Source organism: Schistocerca americana, chromosome 4 (genome assembly GCF_021461395.2).
Source record: "Schistocerca americana isolate TAMUIC-IGC-003095 chromosome 4, iqSchAmer2.1, whole genome shotgun sequence".
Lineage (NCBI taxonomy): Eukaryota > Metazoa > Arthropoda > Insecta > Orthoptera > Acrididae > Schistocerca > Schistocerca americana.
Window position 1 is genome coordinate 734,794,496 of NC_060122.1, and position 20,160 is coordinate 734,814,655.

General features: G+C 41.5%; 1 protein-coding gene and 1 pseudogene across 1 annotated transcript in view; one reads left to right on the forward strand and one right to left on the reverse strand.

Annotated features, from left to right (window-relative positions):
* LOC124613758 (odorant receptor 4-like) overlaps window positions 1-17,645 on the reverse strand; it is a 77,678-nt gene extending 60,033 nt beyond the window's left edge. The window contains exons 1-3 of the mRNA XM_047142474.1: window positions 17,364-17,645; window positions 12,673-12,906; window positions 4,646-4,911 (exon numbers count right to left, since the gene is read on the reverse strand). Coding sequence (XP_046998430.1) covers window positions 4,646-4,911; window positions 12,673-12,906; window positions 17,364-17,645 — 782 coding nt within the window. The remainder of the gene's footprint in view (window positions 1-4,645; window positions 4,912-12,672; window positions 12,907-17,363) is intronic.
* Window positions 17,646-19,739: 2,094 nt separating this feature from the next.
* Window positions 19,740-19,858, forward strand: LOC124614586 (annotated as a pseudogene).
* The last annotated feature ends 302 nt before the right edge of the window (window positions 19,859-20,160 follow it).

Genomic DNA, 20,160 nt, shown 5'->3' on the forward strand with positions numbered 1-20,160 from the left:
GATTGGGAGGTGAGGAAACAAAAAAGGGAAGGAGCTGATGGAGAGAGGACATAGAAAAAAGGGGGCAGTGTAGACATGGGAAGGTGTGGGGAAGGCAATGGAGGGGAAAACAAAAGGACACGGGGTCAGAAGGGAGTCAGAGATGGGTAGGCAGAGAAAAACAGGATGGAGGGGGGTAGAGGGAGCCTGAGAATAGGATAGAGGGAGGGAGGTGGAGGTAAGAATGATAGGAGGGATAAATGGAGGGAGAGAGGTCACCATCTGGGAGGGGGAGATGATGGAAGCCACCTTGGGAAAGGAGATGAAGGGTGTAGAGGGGTAGGGGGACACAATGGTGAAGCTGTGGGAGAGGATGGGGGTTGGAGAGGAGAGGAGCAACCAGAGAATCAGGGGGATCAAGTTGGTAGGAGGTGTAGAGGACACAGATATGTTTGAAAAAAATGAGCAGATGGGGGAAAGGAATCAGGTCACAGATGATCCACATGTGGGATGGAGGCATATACAGAAGACGAGGCGAAGTGCATGGTACTTGAGGATCTGGAGGGACATATAGAATTTGGGGGGAGGGGGGAGGCAGATATCCAGGTGGGACTGGCAGAACAGAGGATGCTATGGATTAAGGATTTGTAGGTGTGGAGAATGGTAGAGGGGTTCAACCCCCATGTCCAGCCAGAGAGGTGTTTGAGGACTCAGAGGTGGTAGTGGGCTTTGGATTGGATAGAGCGGAGATGAGGGATCCAGGTGAGGTGACAGTCAATGGTGAGGCCAAGGTAAGTGAGGGTAGGGGAGAGGCGGACAGGACAGGCGCAGATAGTAAGGGGAAAATCAAGGAGCCAGAGTGAATGATACCACCTATGATGATTGCCTGGGTCTTTGAAGGATTGATTTTAAGGAGCCACTGGTTACACCAAGCAGCAACAAGGTCAACGTGATGCTGGAGAAGGCGTTGGGACTGTTGAAGAGTTGGAGTGAGGGCAAGGAAGGTGGTGTCATCGGCATACTGCAGGAGGTGGACCAGAGGAGGGGGGGATGGGTGCCTATCTGCCGTGTACAGGAGAAAAGAGGTAGAGGACAGGGGAGAGGACAGAGCTCTGGGGCACACCCACGGAGGGGTAGAAGGTGTGGGATTTGGCGTCGTTACGGATGGTAATGTAGGAGGGGCAGCGGGAGAGGAAGGAGGCAATCAGACGGACATAGTTGACAGGAAGGGCGTAGGTCTGGAGTTTAAACAGGAGACCGGGATGCCATACATGGTCGTAGGCCTTTTCGAGGTCTAGGGAGACAAAAATGGCGGAGCGACTGGAGATAACCTGGAGGGAGAGGAGATGAGTGAGACGGAGGAGTTGGTCATTGGCAGAGAAGAAAGCTCGAAAGCCACATTGGGTGTTGGGGAGGAGGCGGTGTCAGTGGAGGTGGTGATGGATGCGCCAGGCAAGGATGGATTCAAAGAGCTTGCTGAGTACCGAAGTGAGACATGTAGGGTGAAAGAAGAGGCATCAGATGAAGGCTTGTTGGGTTTGGAGGTCATCAGGATACAGGAGGTTTTCCACAGGTCGGCGTAGAAGCCAATGGCAAGGATTGCGTTGTAGAGGGCGGCAAGGACTGCAAGGAAGGAGGGAGGGCAGTGTTTGAGATGGTGGTAGGTAATTCCATCATGGCCGGGGGCGGTGTTGCTTTCAGTGCACAGTGTGAGGCTGATGTCCTGTGTAGTGATGGGAGCGTTAAGTCCTGATGGTGTTGTGTGGCCCATACTTGCCCACCAGAACGACATTTTAATACTCTGCAGCATCGAAGCACAGTTGGAGTGCTATAGTTACTTTGATACATAGAGTGGTCAGAAATACTCTGAAAAACTTTTAAGGGTGTTTCAGGGTAGTTTGTGCTGAGAAATAATTGTTAAGGAAAAAATTCGATACGTTGCGCCGTTTCTATGTTAACTAGCACTGAAGTTAGCTAGTCAGGTAGCTGCGTACGCAAATTCAAGCGGCTCTCCAACTACAGTTAGTGTCACTTATTCTCGTAGTGTAAATGATGGCTCACGAGTGTGCTCAGCCTTTGGTTTGCTGTCGATTCTTACTATCGTCCCCTGTCTTATTTGGTTTCAGGGTCTTATTTAGTTTCAGGAAACCACACGAAGAACACATTTGGCGACATTGTCTCTGACTCGGTGCTTGAATTTGTGCGCGCCATGGCCTGAGTGGCTAATTTCAATGTTAATTAACTCGGAAACGGCACAAAGTATTGAATCGTTTTCTTATCAATTATTATTTCCCTGCACAATCTACCCTGCAATGCCCTTACAAGCGTTTGTGACCGTTTCTCACTACCCTGTATATGGACGTTCGGCAGTGCCCTGAAGAAGCAGCCATTCCGACATCCACATATACTGAATTTGGGAAACAATGAAATACTATACCACAACATCCAGTGGAGGATTATAGCACTGTATAGCCGAGTATGGCTCCAAGTTGGATAATTTGGAAAACATATTGCGAACTGTAGTCACAAAATTTGAGTGACAGTACAGTATCGGCTGTAGCTACAGGTTTACACACTTCAGTGCCGACAATTTGACCATCATCTCATTAGTTTTTCTTCACCATCACATAAGAGAAATAACTCGTATACATTTAAGGTGAATATTGTGCTGGAGAAAGTGCATAGAAGCAACTAGTCTATAAAATAAATCAAATACAACAGCTAAGTTTCTACAATATTTCACCATCAGTAGATATACAAAACAAGAGGCAGATGTATTGAAAAGACAAATTATTCTAGTTTTAAGTTGAGTAACAGGGACAAACACTCTCGTAGACATAATATTCGTAATGAAACGATTCATCTCTGTACGTTACTTCGGTCCACACATTGTCCACTTAACGCTATGCCTATGCCACAGTGTCTTACTCAAAAAACAAAAAGGACTACATATCTACTCACATATCGAAATGGTACTGGGGACACGTCTATCAATGGGGAGTCTAAAGCTCAGTCCACGTAGCAGAATTTCGTTTCAAAAACACTGGTTGGGTTAAACAGACGTAAGGTCATGCTCCTTTTTTTGAGACCTAAAATTCTGTGGTTTATACGTGGTCGAATACCTCACTGACGTCTCAAATGTAGTGGCAAACACGTTCGAAACTGACATGTGTTCAAAGTCTAAGGTGTGGAAAAGGCAGATATGGAGTGTCCTGACTGATGGAAATGTAGCCAGCTCTATAGTGACTATTCTGAATTTCTATGGGGAACATTCTAACCTCGCTTCTTCTTACAGACTATAGCATTATAACACATCACACCCATTCCTTGTCACCTCTTTGTACTCATTCATATTTAAAGGACGAGCGTCGTAAGTAATTTCCAGACAATTTCATAGTACCAATTTGCGTATAGGGTGCAATACTAATGACATTCTTTGCTTCAGCTTGATGCACCGTGTGAATAAAAAAGGCCTCGAAAATAACGGTAGCATGTGCGTGTGTAAACTGAAGTGTGGACACTGTCTAAAAGCTCAGGTAGCCCTAGGTCAAACGGGCACATAGTTTGAAACACATTTCAAAGAGCACTCTACAGTACACAGTAATAAAATAGTGCTCGAAGAACTTCTAACATCGAAGAATTCTGCTGGAACGATTGATACCCATCTGGGAGAGCTACACAGTGAACCTGAGGGACACCACCTGTCGATGTTGGCTGGGATTGGGATTTTTACAATCCGTTTACAAGAGCCTAGCAACATATTCAATTTGCAGAAGGATTTTACTAACAGTGCATTTTCTAGAAACTTCGAAGGCTCTTCCAAACGTCTACCTCCACACAGTGCCCGTATGAGCAACAATCTCACACATCGAGCGTGGGAAAGGACGGCGCATTGGCTCACACATCGTCTTAGCAACAAGCCGGCATAGAGACTGGCTTTCTTATACACAGTAAAACCTGCGGGCCCTATAACGCTGCCAAGTGGAAGCATATGCAATTAACCATTACTGCCAAATCTTGTTATACCTTTTATACTCGCAATATTTTACACAGTTAATATTTTAAGACACTTAATTTAATTTTAGTTACTTCAATAACTCCATTTTTATAATTTTACTGTTTTGCACCTTTTACAGTTTACATTTCCTCGGTTTTACTTTCTGAATAACTGATAACTTTTATGTAATTTTAATTTCAATGTTTTGGCGTAAATCTCTCTCTTTTTCGCTCTTGCTGCTATGATTCACCGAATGTAAATCCGTGTTGCTCATGATATCTCTGCCCTCCTCTTCCCTGCCTTTTTTCCCAATCCACGCCACTCTATTTCGTCCCCCCTGTTCACACCCTTTTCCTCCTCTCCTCTCCCCTCCATCTGCCAGTTGCCTATTTAAAACACAGATCATAGTTGTACACCACAGTATTCTGATGCGTAGTTACAATACAGACACAATTTAGTTCTGACGCAACTACAAGGCTAAGTTCCACAGTTACGTACATTTTAGTTCTTTTAGATCTAAGATGTTCCAGGGAGATCAAAATTAATCATAATCTAAAAAACAATGCGCAACTGAGACTGGAAAATAAACTATACATAATTTTATCAACTTTTGCTGAATTTCGCTGAAGCTTGCAAACATGAGAAAACGTATCACCGTTTCCATCCCACCTGGCAATGTCGTTGTGGTAGCGCACACACTCCTTGAGGCGTCTCCTCATTTCCTTCTCAGTGTCTGTGGAAGTAGACGCATAGCGGCAACTGTGACAGTTGTCTCCTTTTCCACACTTCTCGACATAGCCCATGTTCCTGGCCATGACGTTGAGGAACCGCACATGTCCAGACACGTTTATCATGAGTGAGCAGAACACGCCGACCAGCGTGTTGGAGACGAAGCAGCCGTAGAAGAGGCCTGTCGACACGACGATGTACACCACCTGAAAACAATATGTTACTCTGAGTGTCTTTACTGGTTTTTCTTCTTCCTTTTTAGGATGGCTGGTGCGAGCGAACCCTCTCTTCTTCACCCACACAGATTTTAAATATGACAAGCATGAAACGGAAAATAATTCAGATAACATTAAGTGGAAGCTGGGGTTCTTCAAGTGGTGATGAATGACCCTGATGATACCAGAATTGTTGAAGTTGGCGTTGCTGTGGATGTACTAGAGACAGTATGCCTAGAGACAGATGACCAGTTCTCTGGAACGTAAAATGGAAGTGAGTGAGTAGTTGAGACGAGGTTCAAACTGGCAAAGCAAACTATCAGGTGAACATTGCAACGGTTGGGGCATTATAAAGGTCTATGACGTAAGTAATGTGAGAACTGCGTGTATCAGCATTGGATATGTTGCACCGGGTAAGGTAGAAGTAGTAATGTTCAACGGTATCTAAAAAGCAGGGAGCGAAATTGACGTCGATCTGGGAGTACGTGGCGATGACGTTCAGATGAAATACAGACGTCCTGGCCAGTGTGAACTGTTGGTAGTGATAATAATAATAATAATAATAATAATAAACTGGAGTGTGACAGGGTGACGGACTTTCACCATTACTCTTTAATATCATTCTTGAAAAAATTATCAGGACATGGGAAAACGAAGTCAAAGGAATCCAAATTGGCATTAGAAAAGATAATAGATTCAATGTGAAGTGTTTAGCTTTTGCAGATGACCTTGCTATCCTCACAAATAATAGAAAAGAAGCCACTAACGCCATAGAGAAGTTACACGAAATTGCACAAAGAACTGGCCTGCAAATTTCATATGAGAAAACCCAGTACATAGAAAGAGTGCCACAAGACAAATTGCCTATTGTGACAACAAATGGGAAAATCGTACAAGTACCACATTTTAAGTACCTGGGAGAAATCATCCAGCCATCCAGGATCAACCTAAAGGCCAATGAGGAAAGAATAAAAATACTACAGAAAGCATATAAACTCTTGTGGAACTATTATAAGAAAAAGTCCATATCCATTAATGGAAAATTGAGGCACTACAACACTGTCGTACTTCCGGAGGCACTGTATGCATCTGAAACAACACAAATAAGTGGGCAAACTAAAATTAAAGAAATAGAGAAACAAGAAAGGAAAATTCTCAGGAAAATTTTTGGCCCGATACAAGAGCAAGGAATCTGGAAGAAGAGACCAACATCAGAATTATATAAATATACAGACATGATTACGGATACAATAAGGAAAAGAAGAATGCAGTTCTATGGTCATATCCACAGGATGAATGAAAACAGAATTTCAAAGCGAATTCTTAAGGTCATCAACTCAGGCAGGGGAAAAACAAAATGGATAAAAGAAGTTGAAGAAGACCTCAGACAAGCAGACATAACAGTAAACGATGCAGAAAACAGAACTGAATTCAGGAACATCATTGAAAAACGTAAATTTGACACCACAATACAGAAGAGACCAGGATGCAAATGTACAGCGGAGCGAAAGAAACTACACAGTGAACACATGAAAAAAATTTGGGCTCAGAAAAAACATAAACAATCATCATAAAGCAATTCAAGTTCAAACGCTCCCTTTAAATGGAAATAATCGAAAATAATAATAATAATAATAATAATAATAATCCCGTGGAGGCCCGGGAAAAGAATAGGCCTTCGGTATGTTCTGCCAGTCGTAAAAGGCGACGAAAAGAACAAACCAGTAATAGGGCTAACCCCCCTTTTAGTGTGATTAGTTGGTTCAGGACAGAACTAATGAAGCCTCGGACAAGCGCTGTCATGGTCGGGGACGACACTTGAACCCTGTGGCCGTCCACAGTGGTAACGACACTGCTAGCCACACAGAAAATGATTTAAATCCAAATAGAGGTGTTTTGCAGGATATGCTTCCTCCAACCACTCTAGAAGGAAAACAAAAACAGAGGATGAGATGGTCAGATGAAGTTAACCAACACCTCATGTTCAGTTATTACCAAGCAACAAACTTAGGAACCAACACAACTGGATACAGATCACAAGTATACACAACATTTATTACCAGATACCCAGAATTAAAATTTTTAACACAACAACGACTAGCTGATCAGATCCGTGTAATAATAAAAAATAACAGGATACCCCAGTCAGAATTAGAAAACATCAAACGACAAGTACAACAAACACTGGAACAAAATAATGTGCAATCAGGAGAAGAAGAAAATATAGTAATGGACTCAAACATCCCAGAGCAAACAAACAAAGAACAACACGCATCAGTTAAACAATCAGAGGAAAACGAAATCTTAAGACAGCCACCAGAACAAGCACAAATAGAACATGAAGTGACACACATGTTAGATATAGAAGAAAAATTTCAGCTGACAAATATAGAATACAAAGACACAAATACAAACATTAGACCATTCTTGCATAGACCACCAAATAATCCACAAGTCGAAACAACAATAACAACTATCAACACAATCATACACAACAAAATAAATGAAAATACAACTACGGAAGAGTTACAACTACTGGTTTATATAGGAGCACTCACTACACTAAATATACACACAGAACCAGCCAACACACAGAAGAAACCCACAAAACCAGCGTGGCAACACAGGCTACAGATCAGAATAGAAAAACTGAGAAAAGACATCGGACAGCTAACACAATTTGTAAGAAATGAAATATCAGACAAAAAACGAAAAAGGTTAGGTAAAATCTCACAACAAGAAGCCATAGAGCAATCAGATGAAAAGAAGCAGAAATTACAAGCATTTGCCAAACGACTTAGAAGATACAAAAAAAGTGAAAGTAGAAGGACACAAAACCAAACATTCAACACAAACCAAAAGAAATGTTATCAGACAGTAGATAACACACACATTAAAATAGACAATCCACCAAACATAACAGACATGGAACACTTCTGGAGCAATATATGGTCAAACCTGGTACAACACAACAGGCATGCACGGTGGATACAAGCAGAAACAGACACATACAAGATGATACCACAAATGCCTGAAGTGATAATTTTGCAACATGAAGTCACCCGTGAAATTAATTCTACTCGCAGTTGGAAAGCCCCTGGAAAAGATAAAATAGCACATTTCTGGCTAAAGAAGTTCACCTCAACACATTCACAACTAACTAAATTATTTAACAGTTACATTGCAATCCCAGACACATTCCCTCATACACTTACACATGGAATAACTTATCTGAAACCTAAAGATCAAGCAGACACAGCAAACCCAGCTAAATATCCCCCCATAACATGCCCACCAACAATATACAAAATATTAATCTCAGTCATTACACAAAAATTAATGACACATACAACACAGAACAAAATTATAAATGAAGAACAAAAAGGCTGTTCCAAAGCAGCTTGAGGATGTAAAGAGCAACTGATAATAGATGCAGAGGTGACATATCAAGCTAAAACTAAACAAAGGTCGCTACACTACGCATACATTGATTACCAAAAAGCTTTTGATAGTGTACCCCACCCATGGTTACTACAAATATTTGAAATATACAGAGTAGATCCTAAATGCATACAGTTCCTAAACATAGTAATGAAAAATTGGAAAACCACACTTAATATCCAAACAAATTCAAATAATGTCACATCACAGCCAATACAGATTAAGCGTGAAATATACTAAGGAGATTCATTAAGTCCTTTCTGGTTCTGTCTTGCTCTGAACCCACTATACAACATGCTAAATAATACAAATTATGGATACAATATTACTGGAACATACCAACACAAAATCACACATTTGCTATACATGGATGATCTAAGACTACTGGCAGCAACAAATCAACAACTCAACCAATTACTAAAGATAACAGAAGTGTTCAAAAATGATATAAATATGGCTTTTGGAACAGACAAATGTAAGAAAAATAGCATAGTCAAGGGAAAACACACTAAACAAGAAGATTACATATTGGATAACCACAGCGACTGCATAGAAGCAATGGAAAAAACAGATGCCTATAAATATCTAGGATACAGACAAAAAATAGGAATAGATAATACAAATATTAAAGAAGAACTAAAAGAAAAATATAGACAAAGACTAACAAAAATACTGAAAACAGAATTGACAGCAACAAACAAGACAAAAGCTATAAATATACTATACCAATATTGACCTACTCATTTGAAGTAGTGAAATGGAGTAACACAGACCTAGAAGCACTCAATACACTTACACGATCACAATGCCACAAATATATAATACATCACATACATTCAGCAACAGAAAGATTCACATTAAGCAGAAAGGAAGGAGGAAGGGGATATGGTAAACTCTGCCGTCAAGGCCTGTACGTGGCCGAGAGCTCACGGCCCGTCAAAGACAACGGTTTCAGACGCAGTGGGAATGCAATGAGTTTTAATACGTACCAGAGACGATACGCAATGAAGCTGGCTGGTTAAGTATCTCAGAGATAGCTATAAAAATAATCAGTATGAGTCTCTGAAAAGCAAAATAGATGGCGAGAAAATGGAAGAATCAACAGCTGTCACCTTTCAACGTCAAATGCTTTGTTGGCTACTGACGGTTCCACGATCCTTCAAACACTTTCCAAAGACTCTGATGTCAGTAACAAGGGAATTGCTTAGCACACTGGACTCGCATTCGGGAGTCCGACGCTTCATATTCGTGTCAGGCCATCCAGATTTAGGATCTTCGTGATTTTCTTAAATCGTTCCAGGCATATGCCGGGCAGGTTTCTTTCGATGGGGTACAGCCGATTTCCTGCCCCATAGTTTAGTAATCCAAGCTTGTGTTTCGTCTCTAACGACCGCGCTGTAGACGGAATGTGAAACTCTAAATCTTCCTTCTTTCCTTGACGAGAACAGCCGACCATCTTCACCGTTTCCCAGATGTCCGTTCCCAGCGACATAAAAAAGCTACATTATGTACAGGTAGATAATTTAAGAAAATTCTTTATAGAACAAGCAGAAACTAACAAAATACACAAAGCAATCACTCATATGAATACATCGGCTACATCACTGCAATTTCATAACCACTTCTACAACCCTTTAGATCACATAACATCAACAGAAACAAAGAAAGTAAATTGGAAAAAGAAAACACTACATGGCAAGCACCCGTATCATCTAACACAGCCACGCATCCAACACATGGCTAAGAAAAGGCAATATATAAATTGAGACGGAAAGATTCATGATTGCTTGATCAAGGTCCGCATCACTTTTCATTTTTAACCAGACATAACGTCTAAGAAAGGAAAGAAATAATAATAATAATAATAATTCTGTACGGCTCAGTGGCCTCGTGCTGAATGATATGAGGTATCAGCACTGCCCAAATTCTGCACTTTCCTCCTCTATAGTCAAAAAAGTTCTACCGTTACGTTCTTAGCAGTGTGCGCAAAGACATAAAGGGAAATTGTTCACAGAACTCAAAGAAAAACAACTGAGTACTCCTCCATTGCAATACACATCTGCCTGCACGATCATTGAGCATGATTTTGGACTAAACGTGATGAAACCCTTATTATTCATTTATTGTAGACATTTATTGTAGTCATACTGAGGAACAGAGCCGAGTACAGGACAACCATGAGGTCATATGGTATATTACACACGGGAATCATCTTGAGTACATACTATTTTCGAATAATGTAACTTACCTTTTGAGTATGTGGTACGTATTAATGTTCATTACAGGAAAAACAGTTGCTTGTGAATTATCTGTAATCGATTATCAATTGTAACTGATGTAGAGGTTACGGAAAATATTCAACAGTCCCTGGTTTTACCAGTTTAGTAGGAACGCTAACACGCAGGACAAAAAAAAAAAATCAGTAATTTTCAGGAGACACTGCGCCAATACCGTGGAACACCCATTCTAAGCTTGATAACAGCCTCATTTCGACGACAAAGGGAGAACACTAGGATGGCATACCTAGCTAAAGCATCAAGTGATATTGCAGTAGAAGGTAAGGTAAGGCAGATTTCTGCCCGGCCCGATCGACCACCATGTCATCCTGCGCCAATGACTTCGATGGTCACGGTATGGAGGAGCATGTGGTGAGCACACTGCTCACGAGGTCGTTGGCGGCTCTGTTGACGGAACCGCAAATGATCGGTCGAGTAGCTCCTCAGTTGGTCTCACGAGGCTGTGTGCAGCGCGTACCAGTCCTCCCACCAAGGAAAAATCCCTTTCAGTTCGGGTCCTCCACGTAGAATTCAGCAACGATGACCATTCAGCTGCGCAAGTTTCATAGTGTAGAGATACTGATCTGCAGGAATGGTTGACTCCTATGGTTCACCCAGTGTTCCAAATAGGCCCAGAAACTCTCTGTTGGATTCAGATTGGGTGTCTGATGTAATGGGCCAATCGAGTCGCGATAGTGTGCCTGAATATTGGTGAAACCTGGGACGTATGCATGCAGTCCAGAGAACAATGTTGTTTTCACCTTGGTCGAAGGAACTTTCATTGCCATACTTATCGCGATGATATAGAAAAGCGGGAAGAAATAGTCACCGCCAATGTTTAAATAAACATGTTGGAGCAAGTTCACGTTAACCTTAATGCGTGGTGTCATAAACATCATAGAATCACCTCTGGCTTGAGATAAATCATCCACACACTGTGAGTTAAACACGCTTCACCGTACGTGTGCTTGACACCGTGCATTATTCGAAAAGGGTCAAAACGACAACCCGTCGCGTGACACTACACATCTCCAGTCTGATAATGCCCATTTTGTATACTGTTTAATCAAATGAAGACGTATAGCTTATGTGCCGCTGTGAGCAATGGCCATATGTGACTTGTCCGAATTCATATGCTCACTGCACGTATTTCCCTTCGCAAAGTTTGCTCGGAAACTGGCGGTGGTGGACCTCCATTTACTGTCAGCAGTAATGCTTCTCAGGTTTGAAACGACTCTCATTGATCAGGCATCATTCTGTTTTTACAAAAACCGCATCGTTGTGAATGGTATGTACACCATATCTAGTATACACACTGGACGGTCCTCGTTGATATAACGACAGTTAAGCCAACTTCATTCACGATGTTGTCAAGGGCACGTCTCACGTCCCAGTACGATAGTTCCTTTCTGACATTATGTCACATCCCTACCCATTCAATCCAATTGCACTGTTTATTAGCAACAGACTGTCATATACAGACCGCTTCAATGCCACGATTTACGTCAGCGGTGGGGGCATCACATTACCTAAATCATTTACAGGACTCCTCCAAACAGAACTGACAGCTATTTTGAGAATATTTCTAATGTTTTATCTACAGACTATAGTAATACACAACTTATTTGCATTATAAAATCACCTAAATTTTAAAAGTTTACCGTCTGAAAATTTTATAACCAAAGCGAATCTTAGGTAGACAATAAATGAGCAACTCATTGAATGTTCAACTCACAGTATAACATACTTGCTAGTGGCATGCTCTGTAGCTGCTACACGTGACTTGGAAAGACGAAACGTACAGACGGCTCTGAGCACTATGGGACTTAACGTCTGAAGTCATCAGTCCCCTATAACTTAGAACTACTTAAACCTAACTAACCTAAGGACATCACACACATCCATGCCTGAGGCAGGATTCGAACCTGCGACCGTAGCGGTCGCGCGGTTCCAGAATGTAGCGCCTGGAATCGCTCGGCCACCTCGGCCGGCCCACGTACAGACAATGTCATGGTAAACGAAAATCTGTGGTTACCTGATAGAGTGGCGTCTCTGTGAAAGAGAACGGGTACCAGACGAGGGCCGGGAAGCCGCTCTGGACGCGACACTCTGTGGAGGAGCAGGTCCGAATCTGCAGCAGGGGCAGCACTTCCCAGACCGCGTAGACGGACAGCGCCAGGCACAGCTGCCACTGGAAAACGCGGCGCCCTCGGAGTGCACATCCGCCAAATATGGTTGCCTTCTCCTGGGCGTAAATCCGCCCGTAGCGCTGCGAAGACACATTGGTCAAACACGTCTGCTTATTAACCTGGTTGCTTAACACAAGTGAAAGTAAATACGCAAGGGACTGAAGAAGATAATTACGAAAGATATGATTCGAATCGCTTTAAGATATCAAAAGTGAAGAACTTTTTATTATATCCATGATGGGTTGAGAACACCGCGATTGTTCCCGTGAATATCACTAAAGAAAAAACATCAAGCCACCCTTTTTGAATTAACGATTTAATGCACCGTAACTAGCATCGGATATGGACTCATTATCAGGCGGCACCGCAAATTTCTCGTACAAATTTTACACTTTTGTCCTATAACATATCAGAACATTCATGATATTCCTGTTTACAAAACCTGTAGCATTATCTAAAATGTCTTTACGTTTTACTCACTTTATGATATGTTTCGCTTTATACATTACAGAACAGAGGTCTGCTTCATTGGTGTGTGACACGCTGACAGTAAATGCGAAAAGTATGAGGTCATCCACATGAGTGCTAAAAGGAACTCGTTAAACTTCGGTTAGGCCGGCCGGGGTGGCCGAGAGGTTCTAGGCGCTTCAGTCTGGAGCCTCGAGACCGCTACGGTCGCAGGTTCGAATCCTGCCTCAGACATGGAGGTGTGTGATGTCCTTAGCTTAGTTAGGTTTAAGTAGTTCTGTGTTCTAGGGGACTGATGACCTCAGATGTTAAGTCCCATAGTGCTCAGAGCCATTTAAACTTCAGTTACACGATAAATCAGTCAAATCTCAAGGCACAAATTCAATAAAATACCTAGGAATTACAATTGCGAACAGTTTAAATTGGAAGGAACACATAGAAAATGTTGTGGGGAAGGCTAACCAAAGACTATGTTTTATTGGCAGGACACTTAGAAAATGTGACATCTAGTAAGGAGACTGCCTGCTCTGCGCTTGTCCGTCCTCTTTTAGAATACTGCTGCACGGTGCGCGATCCTTATCAGATAGGATTGACGGAGTACATTGAAAAAGTTCAAAGAAGGGCAGCACGTTTTGTGTGATAGCGAAATATGGGAGAGAGTGTCACTGAAATGACACAGGATTTGTGCTGGGCCTTCAAAGAAAGGCATTTTTCGTTGCAACGGAATCTTCTCACGAAATTTCAATCACCAACTTTCTCCTCCGAATGCGAAAATATTTTATTGAGAGCGACCTACATAGGGAGAAACGATCACCACGATAAAATAAGGCAAATCAGAGTTCGTACGGAAAGATATAGGCGTTCGTTCTTTCCGCGCGCAATACGAGATTGGAATAATTGACAATTGTGAAGGTGGTTCGATGAACCCTCTGCCAGGCACTTGAATGTGATTTGCAGAGTATCCATGTACATGTAGGTTTAGATTTAGAACCACGATGTAGACTAGTGATTAAACGGTGGTCACATGTGATTACATGTGATGCCACGTCAGCTAGTGATTGGCTGTACAAAAGAACAATATGGCACAATAATGGAATACTTCTACACCTACCATGTATTCTGATATACAGATTTTTGATCTTAGACTAGATTCTGACGGAAGTTATACAATCAGTTTTCTAAACCAGTGGTAACGTGCTACAAACAGCTTTTTTCAGTAGAATGTTTCGCTTTACCTTTTTGATGCTGTGATACATAAATCAAAACCTCTCTTAAAATAAGTAAAATCTGTTTACGTATTGTAAGAGCTTTTCGAGAAAATCACGAATATTCTGTTCTTATAGGAGAAAAACGTGAAGTTTGCACGAGGAATACTACCTAGCATCTGACGATGTGCCCAGTCCGAAACTAGTTACGATGAAGCAAATCGCTCATTCAAAAATGTTCTATGGTTGCAATTTTTTTTTCAGTGATACTGAAAAAATTATGACGCTAATTGAAAGAAGTTCAAAAACTTAATGCAAGCCAGCGAATTTGTTGCAGAATGGGACTGACATACACAAAAATGTTTCATTAGTTTGGCAGGATACAAGTAATGTCAGTTTCAGATGTGATTGCATCGTCACCAAAGAAATAGTTTCTCGACGTTACCCTTTATGTTGATGTTAGATAGACAATGGTCGCCATAACATCAAGAATTCAAATCACGTGTACTCTCATTCCACACGCTGATCTGTGAATACAATATTCCTACTTTCATCTCAAATCGAGTATATGCACTTTATGAAAAAAAAGCGCACCACGAATAAACTATGTGCATGGCATATGGGCCACCTCTGCCCCTTACACAGTTATTCGGCTTGACATTGCTTGGTAGACTTGTTGGACTTCCTCCCTGTCGGTCATCAGTAATATGGATATAGGCGTTCTGGGCCACATTGCACTTAAATGCGTGATCGAACTATGCGACACTACTGATGTCACATACCAAGAATAAGAAGTGAATTGAAAAGTGTAAGCGTTAGTGTGGGTTGACTATGTGCTGCGGCAATGGTATAATAAGCCATGCTTCTTTTTCGATGACGGCATCCCAAGTCTGCCCCTTTCTTTCGATGACACATCAAAAGCTGGATGTGGGAAATCTGAAAACTGGCAGGGTAATGAAGACTATTGGGAAATTTACAAAAATTAAAGTTGGTCATTGATGTTAACGTAAAAAAATTACATGTTTTTATTAACCAATTGCGTTGTACACATACACACGCGCGCACACACACACACACACACACACACACACACACACACACACACACACACACGCACACGCACACACAGACACACACACGTGCACGGTTTTATCCAAAAATTACGTAAAGGGAGTATTTGAAAGTACTTTACAGAGTACTAACACTATGTGAATGCTCTTTCTTGCGTGGTATCCAAAGGTAGTTACCAAACAATTACATATAACGGGAAATGCATATGTGGATAGCTCAAACAAAGCTTCATATTAATTATTTCCTACATCTAAATTGTTGTCAAGTTTCACAAGATAATCAGACAGGCAGCAGCAGTGCTAAACTTGTTGAGCATACATTTTGCAAGTCTCAGGTTGTCTGATAAAAGCATGCATGCATATTTGTCAGGTTAGCAATATGTAAAATGACAAGAGGTTGTGAAAGTATTGACTCACTGAATAAGTACTTTTGCTTCTACCATGAAGTCACATCCAATCTGCATAATATGACGTAAGTACACTTGCTGACCAGAGTAAAACCTAAAAAAATTCTTTTGACATCAAAGTCAGTTAAAAATTATAGTGAACTCTTATTAACTGTTTTTCATATTTGTGCTGGTTGTCAAAAATCACATTGTTCTTTTGAGACCCAAAAATTTGCATAAATATGTGAGCAACACGAAAGGTACAATGTTTACATCAACTAGGTGTATGAAATATGATTCAACCTCCAAAGTACAGTACTCCAATTCTATCTTCATACCCAAAGAGATATGACTTGCTAAAGAGGCAGAAGACAAACTTCTTATGAAATTCATACTCTCCATAAATAGTAACAAGCCAAAGTCTGAGTGTGAAAGGTAACTACGAACTAGTGATATGTAGTTGACGAAGTCGAATTTTATTTTAAATGCTATCCAGTGAAACTTTAAAAAAGCGAAATAAATTTAACACCTGCTTCAGCTCCTGTTGCCTGTCAATCCAACAGACAGTGACTTTAATATTTCTAAATGCATATCATATTTGGTTTAAGACACAATAATTATTTTCTACTTTTACGATGCTTGTCAAGTGTCACGATGTTCTTTCCTAGTCTAAAATGTCACCGAAACAAAACTGTCCAATGTTTACATCAAATATCTCAATTTTATATTATAGGTAGACACGTATCTCTCAGATTAGTGTCTAAAACATGATTATGAACTCTCTGGTAAGTACCTCAGTACTATTTCCATGCCTAAATAGTTTCAAACAGTTTCCATTATATGTTAGGCCTCAAAGATCAATTGGTAGTAAAACTAACTAGACCAGGCTTATAGCAGAAGAAAATACACGTTAGCTAAATTACTATGCTAAGCAGGCAAGCACACAACCAACATGTAGTGTCAGTTACTAGAGGAATGTAATTATTGAGGCCTACTCTTGGTGGAAGTCACATTACATCATGAAATAATATTTCCTCACCTAAATTGTTCTCGTGCATCATTTTAGTAGGGATAAAGACAATGCATAATGTTATACACTAGATAAATCTGATTGATGATACTGATTGACAGAGGCCAAGGGGTCAAATCTCCCTAAAACATTTATATGCTGTATTTCCTACCACGTACGTTAAATAACACCAATATCCAACGTAAATATGTGTTACGAAAATATAGAATATGTGCAAACACACACTCATATTCACAAAATAACCAAAAGACGAGAAAAATGAGCAAACACGATATTAGGAATGAAGGAACAGCAACTTCAGAAATATGCATAAAATATAATAGAACTAATCTGCGGAAGATATGTTGTCTTGTAAAAATTATGGGCAGTGTCACTTACCTCCAAGCAAGTGTCAAGCTCCTCAATTAGTTTGTTCGTTAATGGGCGCATCTTGAGGAAGACAATAAACTTGAAAATGGCCATGCCGAAGGTGAAAGTGACGCAGGCGTTGGTGGTGACGCTAAGGATGTCTCCCCAGAAGTGCAGCATGGCGGACAGCTGGCTGGCCAGAAACGTCACAACAGAGAGCATCACGAAAGCAGAGTAGGCGCCGTACGCCAGTGACCACTTCCCTCCTGGAGGCACCCACACGCCAGCAAGGCGAAGAGCTCGCTGCTGCATGCTCAGGTCTGTGTAGAGACGCTCTGTGCAGGAGGAAAGTCCGTCTGTACCTCACATGTGGTGAATGCAGCCAAGGAATAATACGTTAATTTTTAAGTCCTAATAGACCTAGTAGATCAGCATGTTGTTAGTATTGTTCTGTTGCCACTCCAAAATTTGGAACTTGTAACATAATTCTGTTGAAGTCTCCGCTCTTTACGTCAATCTCTGATCTACTGATGGGATACCAGTTAGATTTTACACAGAGTACGCGAAGGAACTTTCCCCCCTTCTTGCAGCGGTGTACCATAGGTCTCTAAATGAGCATAACGCTCCAAAGGATTGGAAAAGGGCACAGGTCATCCCCGTTTTCAAGAAGGGACGTCGAACAGATGTGCAGAACTATAGACCCATATCTACAACATCAATCAGTTGTAGAATTTTGCAGCACGTATTATGTTCGAGTATAATGACTTTTCTGGAGACTAGAAATCTACTCTGTAGGAATCAGCATGGATTTCGAAAAAAACGACCGTGTGAAACCCAGCTCGCGCTATTCGTCCACAAGACGTCAGAGGGCCATACATACGGGTTCTCAGGTAGATTCCGTGTTTCTTGAGTTCCGCAAGGTGTTCGATACGGTTCCCCACAGTCGTTTAATGAACAAAGTAAGAGCATATCGACTATCAGACCAATTGTGTGATTGGATTGAAGGGTTCCTAGATAACAGAACGCAGCATGTCATTCTCAATGGAGAGAAGTCTTCCGAAGTAAGACTGATTTCAGGTGTGCCGCATGGGAGTGTCGTAGGACCGTTGCTATTCACAATATACATAAATGACCTTGTGGATAACATCGGAAGTTCACTGAGGCTTTTTGTGGATGATGCTGTGGTATATCGAGAGGCTGTAACAGTGAAAAATTGTAGTAAAATGCAGGGGGATCTGCAACGAATTGACGCATGGTGCAGGGAATCTCAATGTAGACAGGTGAAATGTGCTGCGAGTACACAGAAAGAAAGATCCTTCATCATTTAGCTACAATATAGCAGGTCATCAACTGGAAGCAGTTAATTCCGTGAATTATCTGGAAGTAGGCATTAGGAGTGATTTAAAATGGAATGATCATACAAAGTGGATCGTCGGTAAAGCGGATATCAGACTGAGATTCATTGGAAGAATCCTAAGGAAATACAATCCGAAAACAAAGGAAGTAGGTTACAGTACACTTGTTCGCCCACTGCTTGAATATTGCTCATCGGTGTGGGATCCGTACCAGATGGGGTTGATGGAAGAGATAGAGAAGATCCAACGGAGAGCAGCACGCTCCGTTACAGGATCATTTAGTAATCGCGAAAGCGTTACGGAGATGATAGATAAACTCCAGTGGAAGACTCTGCAGGAGAGACGCTCAGTAACTCGGTACGGGCTTTTGTTGAAGTTTCGAGAACATACCTTCACCGAGGAGTCAAGCAGTATATTTCTCCCTCCTACGTATATCTCGCGAAGAGACCATTAGGATAAAATCAGAGAGATTAGAGCCCACACAGAGGCATACCGACAATCTTTCTTTCCACGAAAACTACGAGACTGGAACAGAAGGGAGAGCCGATAGAGGTACTGAAGGTACACTCCGCCACAGACCGTCAGGTGGCTTGTGGAGTATGGATTTAGATGTAGATGTAGAAGCACTGAATTTCCGCCTAATCGATTTCTTCAGCTGGAAGGCTCCCTGTTCATTATAACTTAAATTTTCACACATCAGAAGATGGCACTGATATATCACAACACATACTTTTGGTTATAACGTAAGATTGCTTGAAATTATTAGCTTCTTTTCATATTAATTTCTTTACTTGATTTTATCAGATTTCGGCTTAAGATTCAAGTTTGTAACCGTCCAATTACATACGTTCTTTTACTCCACGGTAAAACATTAATTTCAAATGTAGGAAGAGGATAATTTTTAAATTGTTGCTGAGTAATGGGAGAAGGGCGACAAGTGTAAAAATTTTTACACCATGGTATAAATTTCCTTTGTTTAATTACAAGGAAAAACCGATGCAGTTCCAGAACTGAAAAGCTTAAATTTCATTTAGCTGGAACGTGACTCATAGTTAACGGCCTTGCCACAGTTGTAACACCGGTTCCCATCAGATAACCGAAATTAAGTACTGTCGGGCTTGGCTAGCACTTGGATGGGTCACCGTCTGGGTCTGCTGAGTACTGTTGACAAGCAGGGTGCACTTAGCCCTCGTGAGACCAATTGAGTAGCTGCTTGTTGAGAAGCAGCGGCAGCGGTCACGAAAACTGATAACGGCCAGGAGAGCGGCGTGCTTACCACATGCCCCTCTGTATCCGCACCTGGTGACGCCAAAGGTCTGAGGACGACATGGCGGCCGTCGGTAGCATTGGGCCTTCAGGGCCTGTTCCGGCAGTGTTTGTTTTGAACGTGACTCACAGTGGAGTTCTGATTCAATTCAGAGTGTGACGCCGCCAAGGTGCGTGCATTCCTGTAGTCCATGTAGTATCGCCGC